This window comes from Semicossyphus pulcher, unplaced genomic scaffold, assembly GCF_022749685.1.
Source record: "Semicossyphus pulcher isolate SPU_LCO1_2020_fin unplaced genomic scaffold, fSemPul1.0.p SCAF_4, whole genome shotgun sequence".
Lineage (NCBI taxonomy): Eukaryota > Metazoa > Chordata > Actinopteri > Labriformes > Labridae > Semicossyphus > Semicossyphus pulcher.
The window spans coordinates 11,041,086-11,062,570 of record NW_027211715.1 but is presented as its reverse complement, the minus strand read 5'-3'; the positions used below and the strand labels follow the sequence as shown (position 1 = coordinate 11,062,570).

Here is a 21,485-nt window from a genome sequence, read left to right as displayed (position 1 = left end):
TGTTCTTGGACAGGAATTCAGTGACTTGCTTATAGACTGTGCACTCAAGTATTTTTGACAGGAGGGGTAGAAATGAGCCTGGATTGAAGTTTTCAACCTGGTTTTGGTTGAGGGTGTTTTTTTTTAGCAGTGGGGTGACCTGAGCTTGCTCTGTACTGTGTGTTTTAAAATTAATAAAGTTACTAACCAAAACAGGCCTATTATTTTTTTCTTTGTAATGTTTCTTAAGATAGACCTATTTATTCATTTTAATTTATTTTAATTATTCATTTAATTTATTCATTGCATGTGTTTTATGTTTTGTTATTCCTGTTCCTGGAATAATAATTGAAGAAAAAGGTATGTGTGAATTTCTGTTGTAGACAGGGTGGTGCTTATAGACTGTGCACTCAAGTATTTTTGACAGGAGGGGTAGAAATGAGCCTGGATTGAAGTTTTCAACCTGGTTTTGGTTGAGGGTGTTTTTTTTTAGCAGTGGGGTGACCTGAGCTTGCTTGAATGCAGTGGGGAACACACCCATTGACAGTGAAGAGTTGATCATTTGTGTGACTGCAGTGTGAAACAAAGAAAATAGTTAATAGATAATAACAATAGAGATTAGGCTGAATACTCTTGATGACCTAAATAATAGCATACTTAAAGTTTTGCCAAAATTCAGAACAATCATATTTTTGACAAGAGAGATCTGAAATTTATTGAACGCGGACTGTAAATATACAGTATGTAGCATATACAAAACACTATATTTTATCACTCCATACTGTAAATACCACAATTTGACTGAATTCAGTAGATAGATACATAGCTCTATGAACAGTGCAGCACATTGTTGGTGATTTTACCACATTTCATTAATGTTATTTTTGTTAATTACAGAGGTCATAGTCATAAAATTAAGTTGTACTGGCAGCATAATAGTAAATGGACTGTACTTACATAGTGCTTTTCTAGTCTTGCGACCAAATACGGCTGCTTTTACACTACATGTCACATTCAACCATTCACACACTGATGGCAAAGGCCTAAGTGCCAATCTCCAATCAGATCTATGCCCATATATACCCGATGGCTATGCCACTGTGAGCAATTTGGGCTTCAGTATCTTGCCCAAGGACACCTCGATATGTTACTGTCAGGGAATGACCGACTCTACCACTGAGCCACAGCCGCCCCTAAAATATATAAAGATATATAAAATTTTAAAATAATTGTGAGTTGCTTCTAATATTTTCCACTCCTACATTATGTAAATGCAGTGGATTTCTTTGCTATAGAGATTGCACAGCTAATGTTAGAAATAAAAGTGAAATTTTCACATCATTAATTAAATTAACTTGTTGTTGATGACAAGTTTGAAATGCTCCCTCTGTCATGAGTCATTCTAGTTTAGTTATGTTGTTATTTTGTATTTCGGTGTTTTGATATTATTTCCGGTTTTCCTTGGTCACTTTGTCTCTTGTTGTCATGAGTTCTTATTGTTTAGTTTGTATATTGTGTTCCTGTCTTGGTTTAGTCTGGTTTAGTTGTGCATTTAATTTAGAGAATTTCCTGTTTTACTTTGTAATCCTGTCAGTCCTGAGTTTGGTTCCTAGTGTTTCCTGTTTTATTTTGTAGTTCTTGCCTCTTGTATGTCATGTCTTGTTTTACTTCCCCCCTTTGTTCTGTTTCGCGCTTTTCAGATTGTGTGCCCTGCCCTCATTGTGTTCACCTGTGTTAATGAGTCTCACCTGTCCCTGATTACCCTGTGTGTATTTAGTCTCTGTGTTCCTACCCTTCTGTGCTAGTTCATTTGCGTCTATGTCCTTGACCATCCAGTATCCTCGTGCCTTATGTTTCCTGTGTGGATTTTCATCTTGGCTTTTTGTGTTTCTCCCTCATTTTTGATTCCTGGAAGTAAGCCTTTTGTTTTAGGCTTGTTTTGTATTGTTTTATTTAAATATATATCTAAGTCTGCATCTGGGTCCTCAACCTTCTTGTTTCTACTGAAACCGTGACACCCTCTGCCCATTGTACCATGTTTTTTTTGTACTGCCGTAAATGGGTCAAATATGGATATAAACTCTAAAATCCTCAAATAGTTTCTTTTGTCTAGTTATTCCAAAAGCTCATTATTTCCTCTGAATGCCATTCCTCTTTCTTCTAAAAACTTTATCACGGCAATCCAATGGTAATGCTATATTATCCACTGAGGAGTCAAAAGAATAAGTATTCCTGTTACAAAATTTTGTTGCAGAGCCCTGGGCACCTTCCTCCTTTACCTGTGTAGTAATGTGTCTATGGCCTCAGCAGATGGAGTTGGCATAGTTGTCATCACATGACCTACATCTACATGAAGTGTCAAACTTAGGTCACATGACAACATATTCTCATATATGGCGGAGAGACATTTGCTGTGTCCGAAACCGCATACTAATGAACTGCCTACTACATACTCAAACAGTATGTACTGCATACTGCCTACTAACCTGACTATTAGGATGCCGTTGGCATCATACTCAGAGCCGTCTTCTCCGTATCACGTGACTTAATCGTTTACGTATGTCCGGTCTGATCTCTGGTCCATCTCCGCCATAGTAGAAGCTGAATGGCCGCAATGCATTTTGGGGTGGTTGAGTACAACCAGTGAGCTCCCGTCTCATACTCAAATATCTGGGCCGATCTAGTATACATCCGGGCATTTCTCTCATACACAAAATTGCATACTATGAGATGGGAACGCATGACATACTCAATTTTATTCAATTTTAGTATGATTAGTATGATAGTATACGGTTTCGGACACACCGATTGTATCTGTTTCTGCTAAAAGATGGTCTCTGGTTTATGATGTGAAAGGCCTTCTTGATCTTTCTCTTGCAGCCACTGATTCTTGGTCAATTACCTTTGACATCTTCCCTGTTTTGGTCAAGTGCAGTTCCACTGATGTAGTGGAGCTGTCGCATATGAAAACAAATTTATGCCAAATTAATGCCAGAGAGGAAAATTAACTCAGGTCATCATAACATGTCAAGATTCATATGATAATACCAGTTGTCTGGGCAGTGCTAATGGAAAAACAATAACACAAATATTACAGTACTTTACTTACTTATAGCAACAGTAGTATAATTCAATACAATAATAGGACATTACAGCTGAGTTATAGTAGGCTACCACATGACAGTCCAACCACATAAGTGAATAATCCACAAGAAAATGGTGAGTCACAGCAAATTCCTGCACCTTTGTTCTGTATGATGTTTTTTACTACTTATTCTGCCTCTTTTTCTAACTTACTTAAAACATTTTGTATTTTTGTAGTTAAAGTATAGCCTTTGTATCATAATTCTACTTATTTTTTTTTTTTATCTCTGAGCTGTGTAGATGATCATTTTATCATTTTTTTGTGATGTGATTAACTTGTCATCAGAACAACAAAATTTCGACAGGGGACATTCTCATGGAGAGGGAAGTGATGGTACAGGGATTCCACTTATTAAGTGCTTAGTGATTGAACATAGACTTACCTACTGAAGCTTTTTCCAGGTAGAAGGTGATGGGTTGTGTAAATATATTAACGTATTATAAACAATACGCAGAAAAAAAACAGAACAGTACAGCAAAGGAAGAGGGAAAGACATATTTAAAAATAATTGAGAGAAGAGTGGAGTGGCAGTTAAGAGTTCAAACAAACAGTGAAGGAAAAAAAACTGTGAAAAATAAACGTAAGAATACGACGAGAATGGAATTCAAGGAGGGCGGGAATACTGAAAGACAGAGTCGGTGAGAATGCTGAAAACGACGAAAGTACTAGGTAGCACTACTCTGTTCTGCCGCAGCCTACCGTGCGGGTGTGTGTGGGTACGTGCGTGCGTGTCAGTGAGAGAGAGCGAGAGAGAGAGAGAGAGAGAGAGAGGGTGAGTTGGGAGGGGGTTACTGCCGTTGAGCCCGAAGCTTGACGCGGGACGTTTCTGTTCTCGAGCACCGCGGATTTACTCCACCTGGCACGCGCACGGTGATGGAAATGAATATGGAATGATAACGCCAGACAACGCAAGATGGGCAGGCGTTGAGATCAGCTTTAACTTCCCCCGGTGGCGGCACAGCTTCGATATGGTAGGAGAAAACCTGTTTCTGACAATAATGTAGTGGAGTTTCCCCTCCGACTGGTGTGCTATTCTGTGTTTTCCAAAAAAGACGCAATGCGAGGAGTTACGCAGCTGAAAGTGGAGCAGAAAGAGGCATCCGCTTCTACAAATGTCAGCAAGCCTCTTTTTTAGATTTCTCTCTCTTTTTCTCCGTCTGTCATTTGTCTGTCTTTTACTCTGTAACAGCACCTTAACATTATACTATTTTACAATACATGACGTTTGCCTATGGAGAGAATTTGTAACTAAATGTCTTGTAAAATCTGACAAATATATCGCCGGCAAGTATATTAACCAGGCACAACAAAATTTAAAAACAATTTTGATTTTGGGGGAGCCACCCTTTAATTCGGCACATAAATTACAAGCAAAACACAACGTACTTTGATAAATATTCACTTTTAGAATCCGTTTATCCGTTTTTTCAATTGGCATCTTCCGTCGAAAACACAGTGTAGGGCGGAAGTCAGCAGTTAGAAACATTTATAAAACTTGACATATTGTTGACATTAAACTATTTTTGAGGATAAGACGTGTGCCGAATTAGCCAAAAGACCATCAAATCGGAGACTGTTTAAAATCTCGACTGTGACGATAAGTATGCCTGACAATAAACAAGTCAGCTTTAAACTCTTACAGCTTTAAATGGAGTTTTGAATCATGTCGCCTCCATGCCGAAGAACGGGGCGTATTGGCTATGAAGGCTCTATCCCACCCTCAAAAGTGGTTTCCGACCCCTGGCGGTGCATTACTAAGCGGACAACATGCCTTGGTGGGTATATGTCAGCGCGTACAGTCGTGTTTGAAAGTAGCACAGTTTGTGACTCAAAATGAACGTGCAGGGGCAGGCCCGTTTGCCCCCCTTCCGTTCGTCACGCGGGACGGCGGAAGGCCAACTTGAAGTTCACTCAAGCCTCCGCTTAGCTTGTGCGTTTGTGTGCGTGCGTGTGCATGTGTGTGTGTGTGTGTTAGTCAGCAGAAAATGGCCGCAGTTGGAGCCAGCCGACTGAGTTAGGCTGAACAGCCGACAGAGGGTCTCCAATCCCGGCATACAGCTGGGGCAGAGAGCCGCTAGGACAAACAGCTGCAGCTGGCAGCAGATGCGGTCCTTCTGTACCCATAATCTCGTCGAAAACGCTCACTAGAATACTCGAATTGAAGTTTGGAATTGAAACACAGCTGAGATACCGCTGTAGAGAAACGTTGCTCCTCCCTCACCATAAACTCCGTAAATGATACGTGACAGATAAAGCTTTTGGATAAACTGCCTTTAATTGATTGCTGTGGGTAAATCCTCCTGAACACGGCTTGCCTTGTGCACGAGCCTGAAATAATATTGACTATTCTTGATGTGACAGTGTTCGCTTTGCAGCTCAAGTTTATGGATCATAGACTACAAGACTAATTTTCCATCAACATATTGACTTCATAGCCTTAACTACTGGTTTAGCTTCATTAACTCATTCTGCAGTCACACAATTGTATACAGTTTTGTTTATTGCAGGCTAGGTTTTGTACACATTTGGCACATCCTTTTTTATTGATCATTCTATGAAACATTCATCAGATATTGGCCTACCCTATTCTCTTTACACTTATTAGATACAAAATTGCATTATCCTGTTAGGGTGGACAATTATTAATTATCTTATATTAAAACGTACCATTGGTGTTTACTAATGGTGAAGGAAGTTTTCAGAAACCAGTACTCCTTAAAACTGAATACAACGGCAGAATGACCCCTAGACTATGGTGGCCGACAAGGGCAATCACACTGCAATGGCCCAAGTGGTTTCCATTTGAAGAATCAGGCTGCAAATACAGAAACGATGCAAATTCAAAAACACATGCACAAATCAAAAACACATGCATTGACGGAAACGTGCTGCAAATGATAAAAAATGTGCTGCAGAAAGGCGAAACAAATGCATTAAGAAACAGAAACAATGCAAAGTCAAACAAACCTACAAAACACATGCAAAAGAAAAAACGCTGCAAATCCAGTGTCAAGTTCTCCAGGCCTGTAGGGGCGCTCAGTGGAACAGGTTTATTATTGACAGGAGAGAGGGAGATGAGACAGTGATTTTTTTCGTTATCAGACTTTGTAACATTTGACATTGACTGCAGTGCAAAAACTTTTGTTGAGAAATGGTTGTCAGGTAGCTTTGCTAAAGTAACCACTGGTGAGTGTATGACTCCTAATAGTGTCGGACTCTGAGCACAGTGAAGTGTTGGTGTTAACTCATCTAACTAGCATAGGGGCTGCGGGAGTTGGGAGTTCTGGGATCAGACCCACAGGGATAGACACGGCAAAGGCCGCTGCCATATAGTCAGAGACCAACAGAGCTCAGTTTGAGGAAAGGCAAGACAGAAGCGTGATGGTTTTCGTGACAGATTTGGCTCTTGGCATCCTGGGGCTTCCCCAACCGAACCCCCGATCAGGCCTCTGAGATGGGCACAAACTGATGTCCGACATCCCTCTCATACATCTCCCCCCAACGTGTCTCAATATCCCCTGGTTTCAGAGTCCAGGTTAGCCTCACTAAATATCTTGGCTTCTGTAACAGTAATGTTGTTCCCTGTCATCAAACTAATCATTCCCTACTGAGTCTTTCCTGCCCTGTGCCTGACAACTCAGAACTTCTGAGCTCATGTGTTAGTTTGAGGAGTGAAAACTAACACACCCATGTGCTCAGAGCCCTGACACCGGTCAGAGCTAGCTTAGATAACTAACTTAGATCTGTAGCTAAGGGAAGCAACCCTTAGCTCTTGCTCTTAGCTGTTACACCGAGCGCCCCCACAGGCCTGTAGTACTTCTGTTGTGTTGACTGGATTTACAGCCTTTTGCTTTTGCATGTATTTTTTGTTTCTGTGTGTTTTTTACTTTGCATTGTTTCTGTATTTGCAGCGTCTTTGATGTTGATGCATTGGCGTCTGCCTTTTGCAGCACTTTTTTTTTTTTCATTTGCAGCCTGATTCTTCTCATGGAAACTGTTTAGGCTGTTGCAGGGTAATTGCCCTTGTTAGCCCTGGATGCTGACATAGTTGATAGATATTTTTTTCTTTTTATTGATCAGTTGAATAACATCTGACAGGAAGAAAAGTGTAGAGTCCTAGATGGCTGATGGCGATGATTGCAGTACATGGAGCTTTCGTGAGATCGAATCAAACTCAGTTCGTTGCACTGCTCACTTAGGCTACACAATCATTTTATAAGATACACTTGAAAATTGCAGTCAAAATGTGTGATGACTCGTGTGACAGAAGCAGATTTCCGGGTGAAATCTGGTCGAAACATTTCATTCTTGTCAAAAACTAAATGTTTAATAAATGTCTTCAAATAGTCAGAAAAAACGTTCACTGTTGAACTAGTTTAGAACGTCTTTTAAATGGGGGCCATAGTCACCTTTTAAAGATCTTTTCAACTGAAAAATGCTCACTGGGCATGCTCAGTGGAGAGTGTCTGTGTTTGCTGATGTTATGTTTGCCACTAAATCAAGAACATGAATGACTGTATTAGGGCCACATCAGAAGGTAGGTTAATGTTTACTGTAGTTAGGGTAAAGCTGATCCTGATATGAACTGTAGTGTGCATTTTTCAGCTTGCAAGAAAGAAATTTAGGATTTTATAGCTGTAACATACATTCTTTCAAATGTATCAGTGAATGACAAAGACATTTAAATTGTAATGTACCTTTGTTAATATGTTGCAAAGATTGCATAATGCTTTTTGTCTGACTTGTTTAGACTTGTTGGTGTTCTCTCTTCTACTCAATGTAATTGTACATTTTTTGTTGTTTATTCAACAACATGCAATGGTCACTGATTGGTATAAGTATCTGTTGGCTGTTATTGAATAATTTCAAATAATAAAACAGCTAGTAACCTATCTATGTGTTAAGTCATAATGATGTTGGCAAAAAATAGTCAGGCCCCTATGAGGTCTCATTTGAACAAATCCTAACTACCTAATATGAGTCTGACATCCCTGTCTTAGATGTTCCGACCTGATTTCACCCTGTTTTTCACCAAATTTCAACATTGAAATCCCGATTGGTGCTCACTGGGGTGTTTTGGGGCAGTTTAAGGAGGCTACAACAACTGCGGTTTTTAGGCTGTCATATTGGGTGGGCTGAAGTCATAGCATCATTTCAGTTCTCTTTCTTTTATTCTTCGCCCCCTCATCCCCTTCCCTCTCCTAATGACACAGTTCCCCGTGCCCCTCCACCTCCGGCCATATTTTCCTATGAATGATTATTCCGAACTTTCTCTATTTTTTCCCTTGCGGCGAATTTTTCCAGGTCCTCAACTTTTCTGTTGTGTCATCAATTCTGGAGTTAAAGCAGCAGAGTCATCTGAGGCGACCAGAGCACTCTCATATCTGGATTCTTTAAAAAAAACTTTAACAGCCCAGGAAATGCTGCGTTTTCTCTAACCCGGAGGTACAGCTGCATAACTGAATAAGTGGCAATCTGCAAAAACAAACAACGATGCAATGGAAATTTAAACATTTAAACACAGTTGTCTCTTAAATCCTGGAATGATTTAGCCACCTGTCAGCAAAATTATGTTTTGTAACTGTTGTTTTAATACTCCATGGGACTGAGGCAATCATGGATTTAACCAGGACATGTGTTGATTTGAAAATCCAGAGTGTATGAAGAAAAAAGAAAAAACGTTAGAAACAAATGTCTTCATTTAAAACATTTCAGCAATTCCCGGCTACCATTGCTGTCATTGTGTAGATCGGGGCAGGCAGTGAAATGGATTTATTTCAGGGGCAAGTAACATGACACAGATTGAAGGTGTAAAGAGCTAAATACAACAGGCTCTACTAGGCCTGTTGAACAGGGACTTGAATTAACATGTTTTTTAGCTGGAACATGCTGAGAGTGTTGGAAGGGATTGCATTATCTTTCTAGGTTGTCTGTATGTCAGTTTGTCTGCTCGCAGTAGGCTATGCTTTGCATGCACATGCTATGTATCTCTGCTTTATCTGTGGTAAATGTTTATCACTCTATTCCTCTCTGTTGACATATTATGTAATGCAGATGATATTGCAGCCTGTCATGCTATTGTCACGTTTACTGGTGCTACTAATACTGCTATATCAATCAAATCAAATTGTATATATATGGCACCAAATCATAACCATATATAGAATATAGAACCGTATAGAATGTACTCTTTTTTTTTGTTATTTAGAGAAAGACCAAACATTAATGCACCATAGCAGTAGAGGTCGACCGATTGATCGTTTTGGCCGAATAATCGGCCCCGATAGGACTTATTAAAAACTATAATCATCGGCGGATCTGGGCTCCGATAGTGGCCGATGGCTGTGCAGCCTCAGGCGGGGAAGTACATTGCGTGCATTCGCCTTTTTAATGGAGTCTCCATACGTGACATACAGGTAATGCAGGTACCTGGGATAATTAATTAAAGTTAACTTTGTAACACAGCTTTATTCACAAATTATGATCATGATAATGTTGTTGTTTATAATATTGCATTATTAATTAATTAGACTATCGTTAACTTTAACTGCTTTTCTGCCGAGCTCATGCTGCTGTCTCTGTTTAGCTAGCAAGCTCGCTACAATTTGGATAGCAGTGAGTACAAGCCTAGCACAACTAATGGGATCATATCTGATCATTTGAGGGGCACTTTTGCTGAAAATATAAGTTTGCGTGTGCAACTCCCGAGGATACTCTTAACAACTGTTAGAAAATCATGAAATGCCACTTGTACGTGGAGACCGTGAGAGGGGTGGGGGGGCTAAACCTTTGCTGTACCGGGGAACAGCTGACAAGTGGTACGTGGTTCATATTATATCTGACTCGTTTCAGTTTATTTCTCCCCTCAAAAGTTTTCTGTTATGGAATATAATGCAACAATATCAGCTCTCCACGACACAAGACAGGCAGACAGGGAGGAAAATAAATAATTTAACTGTTACTTAAATTACTTACCAATTTGGCGTTCTCTCTTCTAAATAGTGTTTAAACATGTAACTGGACGTGCAGCATCTTGTCTGATATACGCCACGGAAGAGCGCATCGCCATGTAAACAAATCCAACATATTTCCAACGATGTAATCCAGCAATCACACTTATTTTCAAAGTTGAAGTGGGAAAAAACAGGTTTATTAAAAACCAGCGTTTGCATAAGGCTGCTGTAGGAGTAAAGCACGTCATGGCGTCAACACAAACTGTTGTGAACAACAATGTGTAGGTAAAGTTAAAGGAAAAGAGCGAGACACTGACGCAGGGACGATACATTTGCTTTTTATATAAGATTCTTATGGTAACTTCTTTGATGCTACTTGAGTTGTGTCTGCTGAATTAGTGTTTCTATTTTTTTCTGACAAATATATGTCAGAAAGCTTCCGTGATGATAATAACCATTAATGTGTAACTTTAGTAATTAATAGCTGTATTGAATTGATTTACATGTTTCTTGTTTCTTACATTAGATGGCAGCTGGAGGAAACACAGTCCCTCTATGGGACTATTTTGCTGAGGAAAGGCACAATGTCGGCACAACAATTTGAGTTAGATGTTCATTTGCAGATTATATTTTCTTTACTTCTTATTTTATTTATTTAGGTATTCATTACTCTTTGAGATTCATGTTCTGTTCCAGATGTTTTTTTTGTTATTTATTTGACATAGACTTTCAGTTCAACAGTTAAGTGTAAGGATATGTAATAAAGATAAAGATTGTTCATTTAAATTAGTTTAATTTTTTTTCGAAGGGTAGGGTGATATTGGCCGATTAATCGGCTATCGGCTTTTTCCTCGTACAAACTAACAAACTATCGTTATTATATCGGCCTTTAAAAATCCACTATCGGTCGGCCTCTAATGTGCAGTACTTAGCAACTTTAATGAATTAGTGTAGTAGTGCTACTAAGTACTTAGCTCTACTATAATATATGTTTCTTTTGCTGCTTAGATTATCAATAGTAGTGTTACTGTAGCTACACCTTTGATTACTCCAGCTATTATAAAAGCTACTGCCACTACCAAGGCAGGATTACCAGTGTCAACTGGTTTCAGTCATATGTTTAAATGCTCAGTTGTAAAGAAACAGAGCAGAAAAATAGGAATAGAAACACAGACGAAGGTCAGATCCTCTGCAGATATAGACACCATCTCACACTTCTCATGATGTTGATTAATAGGGAATATTTAATATAGAAAATCCTGCTCATTAAGCCTTTTATTACTATTATTAACAGTATCTGTATGTCAAATGAGCTGGTCTGTGTTTAGTGACTTTTATCTTCAGCAGCAATGTGAAGGTGGGAAAAACAAGAAAATCATTTTTGTCCCTTCTTTTGTGTGTTTTTGTGTTATACAATTTGATATTTTATTTTTGTGCTATTTAAGCTGCTACAGAAACACTATTTTATTTGAATTTTGTATGTCATGCAAATGTGACAATTTCAGACTTTTCAGTTTTGGAATTTTTATATATTTTGATTTCAGATACAATTAGAACATATATGACTATATCGGCTGATATATCGATATCGGAATTTTTTTACTCCCTAATATCGGAATCGGCATCGGCCCTAAAAATCCAATATCGGTCGGGCTCTATTTTTTAGATATTCTCAGCATGTTCCATAGTTCAAATATCTACGGTGATTTTGTGGTCCCCTTATGTTTTGTGATTAAGTATTATGAATTGTTGATTCTCAATGCAGGGGCGTTAACATCAGATGCCAACAGTTATCTATGTGATCGTGATTGTTGGTAAATCAGTGCTTTATTTAGATATGTCACATTAAATCCTCTGAGGGAGTAAGTGTTACACACAGAACATTTAAATGGCAGAAAAATAAATTCAAACACACAACCAAGCACAGGACAAAGACCAGGAAAAGGAGACAAACGTGTAATAAAACAAATAAAAGTGGGGCTTATACCTAAGCCACAATACCTGAGCAGTGCATGTTTTTATTTCAGCAGCCATGTTTATGGGTTAGAGAGAGCAGCAAGGCTCAGGCACAACTCACGCACTGCTGCAGTTCCGCAAATCTAGAGAATAAGAGGCTTTTCTAATTTACCGCAAGCTGCTTACAGTTTTTCATCAAAAGAGACTGTGAAAATGATGTGTGGGTTGTTAAATTCACATAAAACCAGCAATATTACTATTTTCAATATGCTTCTTTTCCAACTGAAAACTCCCTCAATCTGGTTCAGATTTCTGTCTCAACTAAGTATATTTGAAAACTATTTTAAAATCAAAATAAATGTAGCGGATGATCCGATGACGAAGAATTAAAATCATTTACTCCTTAACAAAAACTGAATCTTTTTCTTCCTGTTCACATGACCTCTTGGTAAATAATGACAAGTGAAGCCAGCTAATTTATGGCTCTTGTAGGAGGGCGACTTTCCTTGATTTCTGGCTAACATCAAAAGACTCACTCGAGCAACAAGATGGAGATCTCCAAAAACCATATGAAAATAAAGAACTTTATGATTAAAATGTACATTTACGAATATGTTATGTGTAATAACCAACTGAAGTTACTGGACTGATGCTTAATGTTGATTGTTGATTCTAAATGTACAGAGAGGATGAGTGGCTATCTGCCCACTCTCCCTCTCATCCCCCCTTTGCCTACAGATACTACAGTTCTGTGACTCTCTGACAATTCCTAAACCTATAGGCCGAACCCTTAATTAATACCTATTCTATTACCTCAATTATTTTACATTATCATGTTAGATTTATATTTCTGTAACATGTTTCCTATAGTCACCGATGGGAATGCATGTGCACATTAGTGCTTAAGCCTAGGGAGGATGTTTGAGCAGACATCCTGACACCTTCTCATGGGCTTTGCACTCAAAGTCATAAAGATGACAAAAGTAATGCTTCCCATTGGTATCCCAGGTCCCCAGACACCTCAGGAAATGACCTTTCAGAAGATAAAGGGGTTAAACAGCAACAACCCTTATACCTCTCTAATGGTCCATGGACCCCATAACAAGGGATTAACAAATAAACACTTTCTTATGGACTTAACAACCCTCAGACAAAACAAAGGGAATCAACAAGAATCGGTTGATAAGGACACTAATTGACAATGGTTGCCTTTCCTGTGTTTTGTGTGTTGTGTGAATTTATCTGCCTGCAAGATCTCTCTGAGCACCTCTGCACGTCACAGGACACAGACACATTCATGTGGTAGAGGGAGCATTGATAAGACTATTAAAGTTATTTCATTCATTTGGTGTACAAAGGGTATACAGATGCATATATATAACATGTATGTGTACAGGTATACATATTTGTCATAACAGCTAAGGTTGTCATCTATGTGGTTGTTGAAATCGTTTAATACTTTTATTGTAATGTTTTATTCGGTGAGTGATATTAAGTATTTGGTCTTATTTCAAAGGAGAGAGAGCAAAACTTTCAAATATGGTAGAATTAAAAAGGTGAAGCGAATTAATATTAAGTTTGTTAAAGAAGTTTAACTGAAAGAATCAACAGATGGTTTATGATGGGGAGTGGTCAGCAGCTCCCGCCAATGCAAAACACCCCTATCACAAAGGATAATACCCAAGGAGAAGTGATAAGACTACTCTTCTGCTGTGGCTCTTCTGCTGAGACCCCAGGACTGATGTACTGATGTGATTCTCCCTCTCTCTGGCCTAATGGCGGAAGGCCGGAGAGAGGGGGGTAAAGCCAGCCGTCTGGCCACCCAAGGCCCGCTGCAGAGTTCTAGCCACACCGAGCATGTTGGAAGGGACATCCAACCAACCCGTGAAGGAAACTTCTGATTTTGAAAACAATTAGAACTTTGGGTCCTGCCAGCCAGTATCCCTTATTGCTGCCTGTGCTCTTCGCCTCTGGTTCTCACCTTGATGCTGCCCTGCGGAATGCTGGGTCAGAAAACGCCGCCTGCTGCAACTCCTGAATCCTAAGTTGCACTGAACTTGCCTGAGAGCCAAATCTTGTGACTATTGAGTAAAAGCTGACGTTAGAGACAGACTTTGAACGGAAGAGACTTTGACTATGGCAAAGCTGCCCTTGTGACCCCCCTCAGCCAAAGGACATGAAGAGATGCTCCAGCTGCTACTGAGAGAGATGGAGAGACACAGACTCAAAGCCTGCAGTCTGCAACGTGGGACCCAAAATGCTGAGGCCGCCAGGAAGAACTTCTGCTGCTGCCACTCTGCCCATCGTCAGGTGAACAATACTATTTCAAGTGTTAAGAGTTGATGTCAGACAACTAAAGCTACATTACCAATTGAGAAATTAATCAAGAGATTTAATAAGCATTAGACCTAAACTAGGATCCTTAATCAAAATTATAGTTAAACCTAATATTAAATTGCTTCACAGTCTTCCATGATGCTCCTCAAACTCTCTACTGCCGAATGGTGTTTTATACATTTAATCAATTGATAAACCACCAAAGATACGGTCACTGATTTGACTTGACTTGATGTCAATCCTATTTAGAGATTGTTCATTGTGCAACCTATTCATTGTGCTCACTCATTTATTCTTCAATCATTCATGTATTTTCTATTTAGTAGTTTAGTCATGTAGTCAGTAGTTTAATAAATATTTCATTTATAAAGACCTTGATTCTGTGATTTGTGTGTGTATGAAATGGTAAAGTCATTGTGCACCATGGCCAAGAACCTTGTGGCAACCCTGAGATCACAAGCCTAAATTAATTAATAACTAATTATAAGTTTTCCCTGTTTTGTCAAAAATGGGTGGCATCCAAACATTGAATTTAAGGTAAACCTAAACTCTGTTATTTAGTAATGAACTAATCGTTTCTAGGAGCTGAAGATGAGTGCCCTCACTCTCCTTCAGCTTTTACACCAATGTCTGTAATAATGATGCAAAACTTTGAGTTATGGATTATTGTTACATAATTTGATATTAATTAGTTATGAATTATTAGTCCTTTGAGCTGCTACATAAAACATTCGATTATTTATGCCATTATCAATGGAAAACTCACTGTAAAGAGATAGGGATGGCAGCAAATGCTTGATCAAATGCCTTGTTCAGCGTCTGTGGTCTTCGTCAGCTGTTCATTCAAGTGTTATTTCCTAAAGGCCTGTTTTTTTGCTCCCCAGATCACAGCTACCATGAATCAATGATTCATTTAATTAACCTAGTGCTAGCATTAGCTGATAATTTGTTGTTTTCTAACTCCCCTTCCCTCTTCAGCTCCACACCAAATAGATTAACAATGGGTGATGTCAAGCTGGCTAAATCCACTTCTTACATAATGCCTATAGGTTAAGGGACTTTAAAGTTGTGACATGCATTTCTGTTTTGTATGCGTTATGTTGTACTTTTTATCATTTATCAGAATCAGTTTATTTATATCATATATAATTTATCAATATCATTTGTAGTGGATTATTTCACATTTCTCTTGCCAGATTTGCTCACAGCAAGAGGAGAAAATTGACCAATGAGATGCCATAGCATTCCCGTCATAACAGTAGAAGCCATTTTGCTCAAGAATCTCTGCTTAAAGTCTCTAATATTTCCACAGGTGAACTAATTGCTGTTGTGACGTTCAGTCGCTTTTTTTCCACTTGTAATTACATGAGGAAGACCATCTTTCCTGCTTTGATAAATAAAAACATTGGTGTTAACTATTTTGGTTAACAGGGCACCTTTGCTCGGTGATCCCCCATTCTCAAGTGTACTTTGGCAGCTCTTGGCCTAGCACTTAAGGTGTGGTCATTCATTTCGCTGACATGCTGCACTCACTTTCAAGGACTCAGTGTGCTGTGATACTCATATAAGTGACAATATTGATATTTTACAACATGTACATACACAGGGTGACAAACTGCTGCCTCCAGCTCTTTCAACCCCAACTTTCTGTAGAGATCTGGTATGGCAATTTTTAGAAAATATAAAATTCCTCCAAAAATTGTGAACAATACTCTCTTTGTGAAAAGACATCATATCCGTATATTTATTGGAGAGGTCTCACCTCAGCAGCGGGATGGTGTTTTCACAAATGCTCACATATCTGCTTGAAAATACTGACAAATACTAGTTGAAAAATTGTAACATATTGCCAAACCTAAGAACATGATTTTAAAGTTTATCTTATGTATCAAATAACTTTGGTCAACTAAAACTGGAGGATACTTCAGATCCCTCACAGCTTGGTGAGACGTTGGAAACATGGCTTCCTACTGTCCCATAAATGGAAAACGAAAATGAAAAAAGGACTATCTCAGGGAGACAATCGATAGTCAATGAAAATCTTTTTTCACAGTTTCACAATGTCATCACATTCATAGTGAGGCCAAATGTCGATCATTTGAAAAGTCAAAATAGATCACTTGTTTGTTGTTACAGAAACATGTTTAAAAGTGAGATTAAACATGTTATATATGAATAGAAGTTCCCTATATGAAAATTACCTATGATTTACCAATCTTAATGTATTACACTGGATATTGAGGTGCTTAGAAATTTTTATAGGGTTTTGAAGTAGTTTTGATCCTTAAACCTTACCAATTGTTAATTCATTTTGTGAAATTGGTTTAGGTAGTAGCACTACTTGGTTGAGTCAAAGCTTTCTCCACTCAAACTTAACCCATGGTTGGTTAAGTCTGATTAACTGCTCTCTGTATAATGATTGTTCAATGAGATTGATTACACAGAACCAGGCATAAGTTCAGCATTTTAAATATGACAAAATATTGTGATGTATGCATATTTCTGTTTTTTTGAGTACAGCAAAATTTTGTCTTTAATCTACAGGGAGAAATATATAGGGTATACAGTATATATGGTATCTGCTGTAGGCTGTTTATAGAGCTCATTCAATTTATTGTATAGGATCCTGGCTGTCACTGATGTAGTGTAGCATATGTATGTAACAACTGAGCTGTCACATAGGATGTCATCATGATGTCATCCACCATGCCAGTTTCAAATTATATTGTTGCTACTTTTATGGTGCTGAATGGAGAGCTCTTGTAAAGTGCACTTTTTTTAGTTTTCTGCCGTATTCTGTCACTATTATTCAGGTTTTTACTACTGGAATTATTGCTATGTTGAGGATTCAAAGGGTTCTCTCTCTAGTTGTTTCAATCTGTCTCAGTTGCACTTTCACTTTGTTTCACTTTTGTCTTTCTATCATCCTCACCTCGCCTCTCTTAGTTGTTGAATGATATACATCATTTTGTTTCTGTTTGTTTTTCATATTTATAGCACTATGTCTTTTTCTGTGTTGTTGTTAAGCAATCAAAGTTTGGTTTATGTGTTTGTCTCTAGATCTATTCACATGGCTGTAAGTCAACACAATGCTATTATCAGTATGTTAGCTCTTCTGAGTAGAGATAGACCGATATGGTTTTTTCAGGGCCGATACCGATACCGATTATTAGTAGTCAAGGAGGCCGATAACCGATATTTGGAGCCGATATTCATTTGCAGTAAAAGTTAAAATATTGGCGTCAAAATTTTGAATAATACAAACTCCAACACTTAACTTTGTTTAAATGCCTTTAAGCATATGTTTATTAAACAAACAAACAAAAATCGCAGGGAGTTCCCAGGGTCAGCAGCATCTCTTATAAAGTTAACTGAAAATTTAAATAAATAAATAAATAACTATCTGAGGTTTTATATAGTAAATAAAACAAAGTTAAATAAAATTTGCAAAGAAATGAACTCTTATCGGCCGTCAGATTTAAAAAAAAAAAAGGCCCGGCCGATAATCAGTCTATCCCTACTTCTGAGTCATCTCTTACTCTCCATAATCTCTTAAATCCTGTTTTGATTTAGCCAAATACATCTAGTTGACTGACAAAGTTTCTGTGTCTGTTGTCAGTCAACTAAATATGACTTTAAGAATGATTTGCTCAACGCTCATAAACGCTGCCTGTTCAATGAGGAACAAACATATTTCTGCATGTTAAAAAATGTAATTTCTTTAAAACTATCAAATTAATTTGTCAACTTAGAAATTAATTATATTTTGGCATTTACAAAAAGTACACAGCGGATGTACAGACAACATTAAGTTGAACTTTTCTTGGTTTTCTGTATGAACAAAAAAACAATGCACTTTTCCTGATCTCAATTTTTTTCCGGCAGTAGGCATTCAGTGTATTAGCATCTAGTAAAACCTTTCGTTATTTATGCTTACAAGTCAGTCTTTCTACCACCAAAGGGAACTTTGCTGCCATACATCACTAAAATGCATCAAATTTGAAGTTTTTTCAATACATAAATATTGGTTACATTTATTTATTTATATTTATCACACAAATGCAGTTATATGATTGGGTATTGGCTATAACAGCAGCAGATTGTGTCCCTATGGTGCCTGACAGGGGCAAACACCCTTGTACAATTGCACAGTTATACAGAGTATTATTGGTGTAATGACTGCCCTGAATTTTTTAAGATTTTAGCAAATTGGGCACCCAAAATACATAGCCCCAGGTGCATATTAGTATCCATGTAAATACAGTAGAATCTTCAGCCTGCGAATGTTTTTATAATTGACTACATTTATATGCCGCTTTAATTTAAAGCACTTGCTTGTCATTCAAGCATTCACACACACACTTGTACCAATGGCAGCAACCTGCCATTATCAGGGGAAATTTTAATCAGTGTCTTGCTGATTAACACTTTGTCATGAGGACATGAGGAGCTGGGGATCCAACCTTGTGTTTAACTGACAAATTTCCATTCTTCCTGAGCCCCAGTTATCACAATTTAAGTGAAATCTGTAAATTATGTCAGATATGTGTTGCAAAAGTCACTTTTCTTTTTTTAAAAAATTGGAACAGTGTTTTTTGTGGAAATATTAAATGGATTGCAAAATTAATCTTTCCTTGCAGTGTACACATATTTAATAGTTACTTAATAAGAATTGTTGAACACAATTTATTATGTTTCTTAAATTACACAGCAAGCACAAAACTTTAAACAAACAACATACAACCTTTACAAGAACATAAAAAATGTCATTCTCCATCATTAGTGAAACATCAGGATCCATGTAAGTTAATCACTTAAGCAATTTAATTCTTCCAGTCAGTATACTAAAGGTTAGGTGTACAATTCTGAATACAGATTGTTGATACCGTGCACTGTATTGTTAACAATATAGTTGCTATAAAACTGTTTCTAAACGTAGTTCAGACAAATACCATGACATGATGCTAGAACAAACATCAACACAGCAAGTAATGTAACTAATGTTAGCTAGGTTGTCAGTTAACCAACTGCAGCTAATATGCAGAGAGGAAGAGATGGCTTTCAAGAGCCAACCTAAAAAGTTGTGGTTAAAGTTAGTTTGGTTACTGGTAATTGTGTGTATTCTATGGATATTGATGTTTCTCTGTCTTTCTGTTTGGTAGGATGAGTTTCATCCGTTCATTGAGGCTCTGCTACCCCAGGTTCGTGCCTTCGCCTACACATGGTTCAACCTCCAAGCCAGGAAAAGGAAGTACTTCAAAAAACATGAGAAAAGGATGACTAAAGAAGAAGAGAGAGCTGTTAAAGATGAACTGCTGGGAGAGAAGGCAGAGGTGGGATGAATACATTTAGTGGTTGAAAGTAGAGAGAAATTTAATTAGTTTTACAAATCAAGGAGTGATTAACTGATTATAATTTAACAAACTCAGGGCATTTTATTTGTAAACAAACCAGTGTTATACAGCATATAAATATAATAAACACTTAACTAAAACTAAATTACACTTACTGGTCTTAAAGCTACTTTAACATTCTGATACCATACATTATTCAATATATTAATAGACACAAATCCCTCATAATATCATTCATTTTCTAGGTGAAACAGAAGTGGGCTAGTCGTCTTTTGGCCAAGCTAAGAAAGGACATAAGACCTGAATGCAGGGAAGACTTTGTCTTGTCAATCACTGGGAAGAAAGCTGCGTGCTGTGTCCTGTCAAACCCTGACCAGAAAGGCAAAATGAGACGCATAGACTGTCTCCGACAAGCTGACAAGGTGAACTAAATTCTGCCTAATAGGTCATGTTCATTATAAGTAGTTCTTTTAAACAGTTGTGTTTTCTTCTGCTATCCGGGATAATTAGTAAATGTTGATGATTTCAGAGCTTTTAACTAAAAGTTGATAGAGTGGATGGTCCACACATAAATATAAATGAAACTTTCTATTCCCAGATTTAACTTTTTGTTGCTATTCTATTGTGAGATTCACATTTCAAATATGTTGATTGCTGTAGCTATTTAAAGTTTTGAATACACATAATACTCCAATGTGTAAACATAATGTAAAGGAAAAATAGAAATACGAAATATGTGAAAGTATGAAAAAGTATTTACATTAAACTTCATAGTGTAAATTCCAATCAGTGTTACACATCAATTTTTCAATAATCAGATGAAGCTGTAATGAACAGATGTAGGGGAGCTCTTGTGCCATGATTTCACATGGTATATTTAGATTGAGTTCATGATTGATTGTGTCTTGTCTTTTCCAAGGTGTGGAGGTTGGACCTGGTGATGGTGATTCTGTTTAAAGGAATCCCGTTAGAAAGCACAGATGGAGAGCGGCTGATGAAGGGAGGCCAGTGCTCCAATCCAGTCCTCTGTGTCCAGCCTCGACACATCTCTGTCTCTGTCAAAGAGCTGGACCTCTACCTCGCTTACTATGTGCAGGAGAGAGGTATGTACTATAACACACTTTCATGTATCTCTGTGTTTTGCAACATCACTGTGTTATCATTATCTTTCATGTATGAATTGAGATACAGCATATTCAGGTGTAACTTAAATACAGAATAACTGTAAAGAAATACTGTACGTTACAATTTCACATTTAGATAGCTTCCAATTCACTACCTGTGATATTATCACAGCATTTACAAGTTTCCTAAACAGAAGGATATATAATAAGGAAAATGTTACACCTTTGTCAATGTCTGACTCAAAATTATTCAAGTGGCCTCATGTGGGAAACCACTGGATATAAAAAAGTGTAAATATACTGTAAAAATATACTGTTACTTTGACCAAAAAGTACAGAGATCATCAGGAAAATATTCATAAGATTCATTCTTTGCCAGAGGAAGAAGGGTAGTATAGGAAATGAAATTAATGGAAGAGAAAACAAACAAAAATATCAGAATGCAAATTGTTTATCCCTAAAATGAACTGTAGCTGAAACACATTGTAACAAAAGAAACAAAAAATAAAGAATATCACATTGTACACTTTTGGAACCCTTATTTCTAAGAGTCCACTTTTTTTTCTGCGGCACCAAAACATTGCTCATTTTGACTGGAATCCAACTAATTGGCTGTTAAATGGCTTTTTAACCCCTT

The 21,485-nt window shown here is 37.7% G+C and overlaps 1 protein-coding gene across 3 annotated transcripts in view; it reads left to right on the top strand.

Moving 5' to 3' along the window:
- Window positions 1-3,979: 3,979 nt before the first annotated feature.
- nfic (nuclear factor I/C) overlaps window positions 3,980-21,485 on the top strand; it is a 54,314-nt gene continuing 36,808 nt past the window's right edge. For all 3 annotated transcript variants that reach the window (XM_069679589.1, XM_069679587.1, XM_069679588.1), the window contains exons 1-4: window positions 3,980-4,095; window positions 19,533-19,703; window positions 19,970-20,146; window positions 20,644-20,827. In XM_069679589.1, coding sequence (XP_069535690.1) covers window positions 4,015-4,095; window positions 19,533-19,703; window positions 19,970-20,146; window positions 20,644-20,827 — 613 coding nt within the window. In that variant the 5' untranslated portion in view covers window positions 3,980-4,014. The remainder of the gene's footprint in view (window positions 4,096-19,532; window positions 19,704-19,969; window positions 20,147-20,643; window positions 20,828-21,485) is intronic.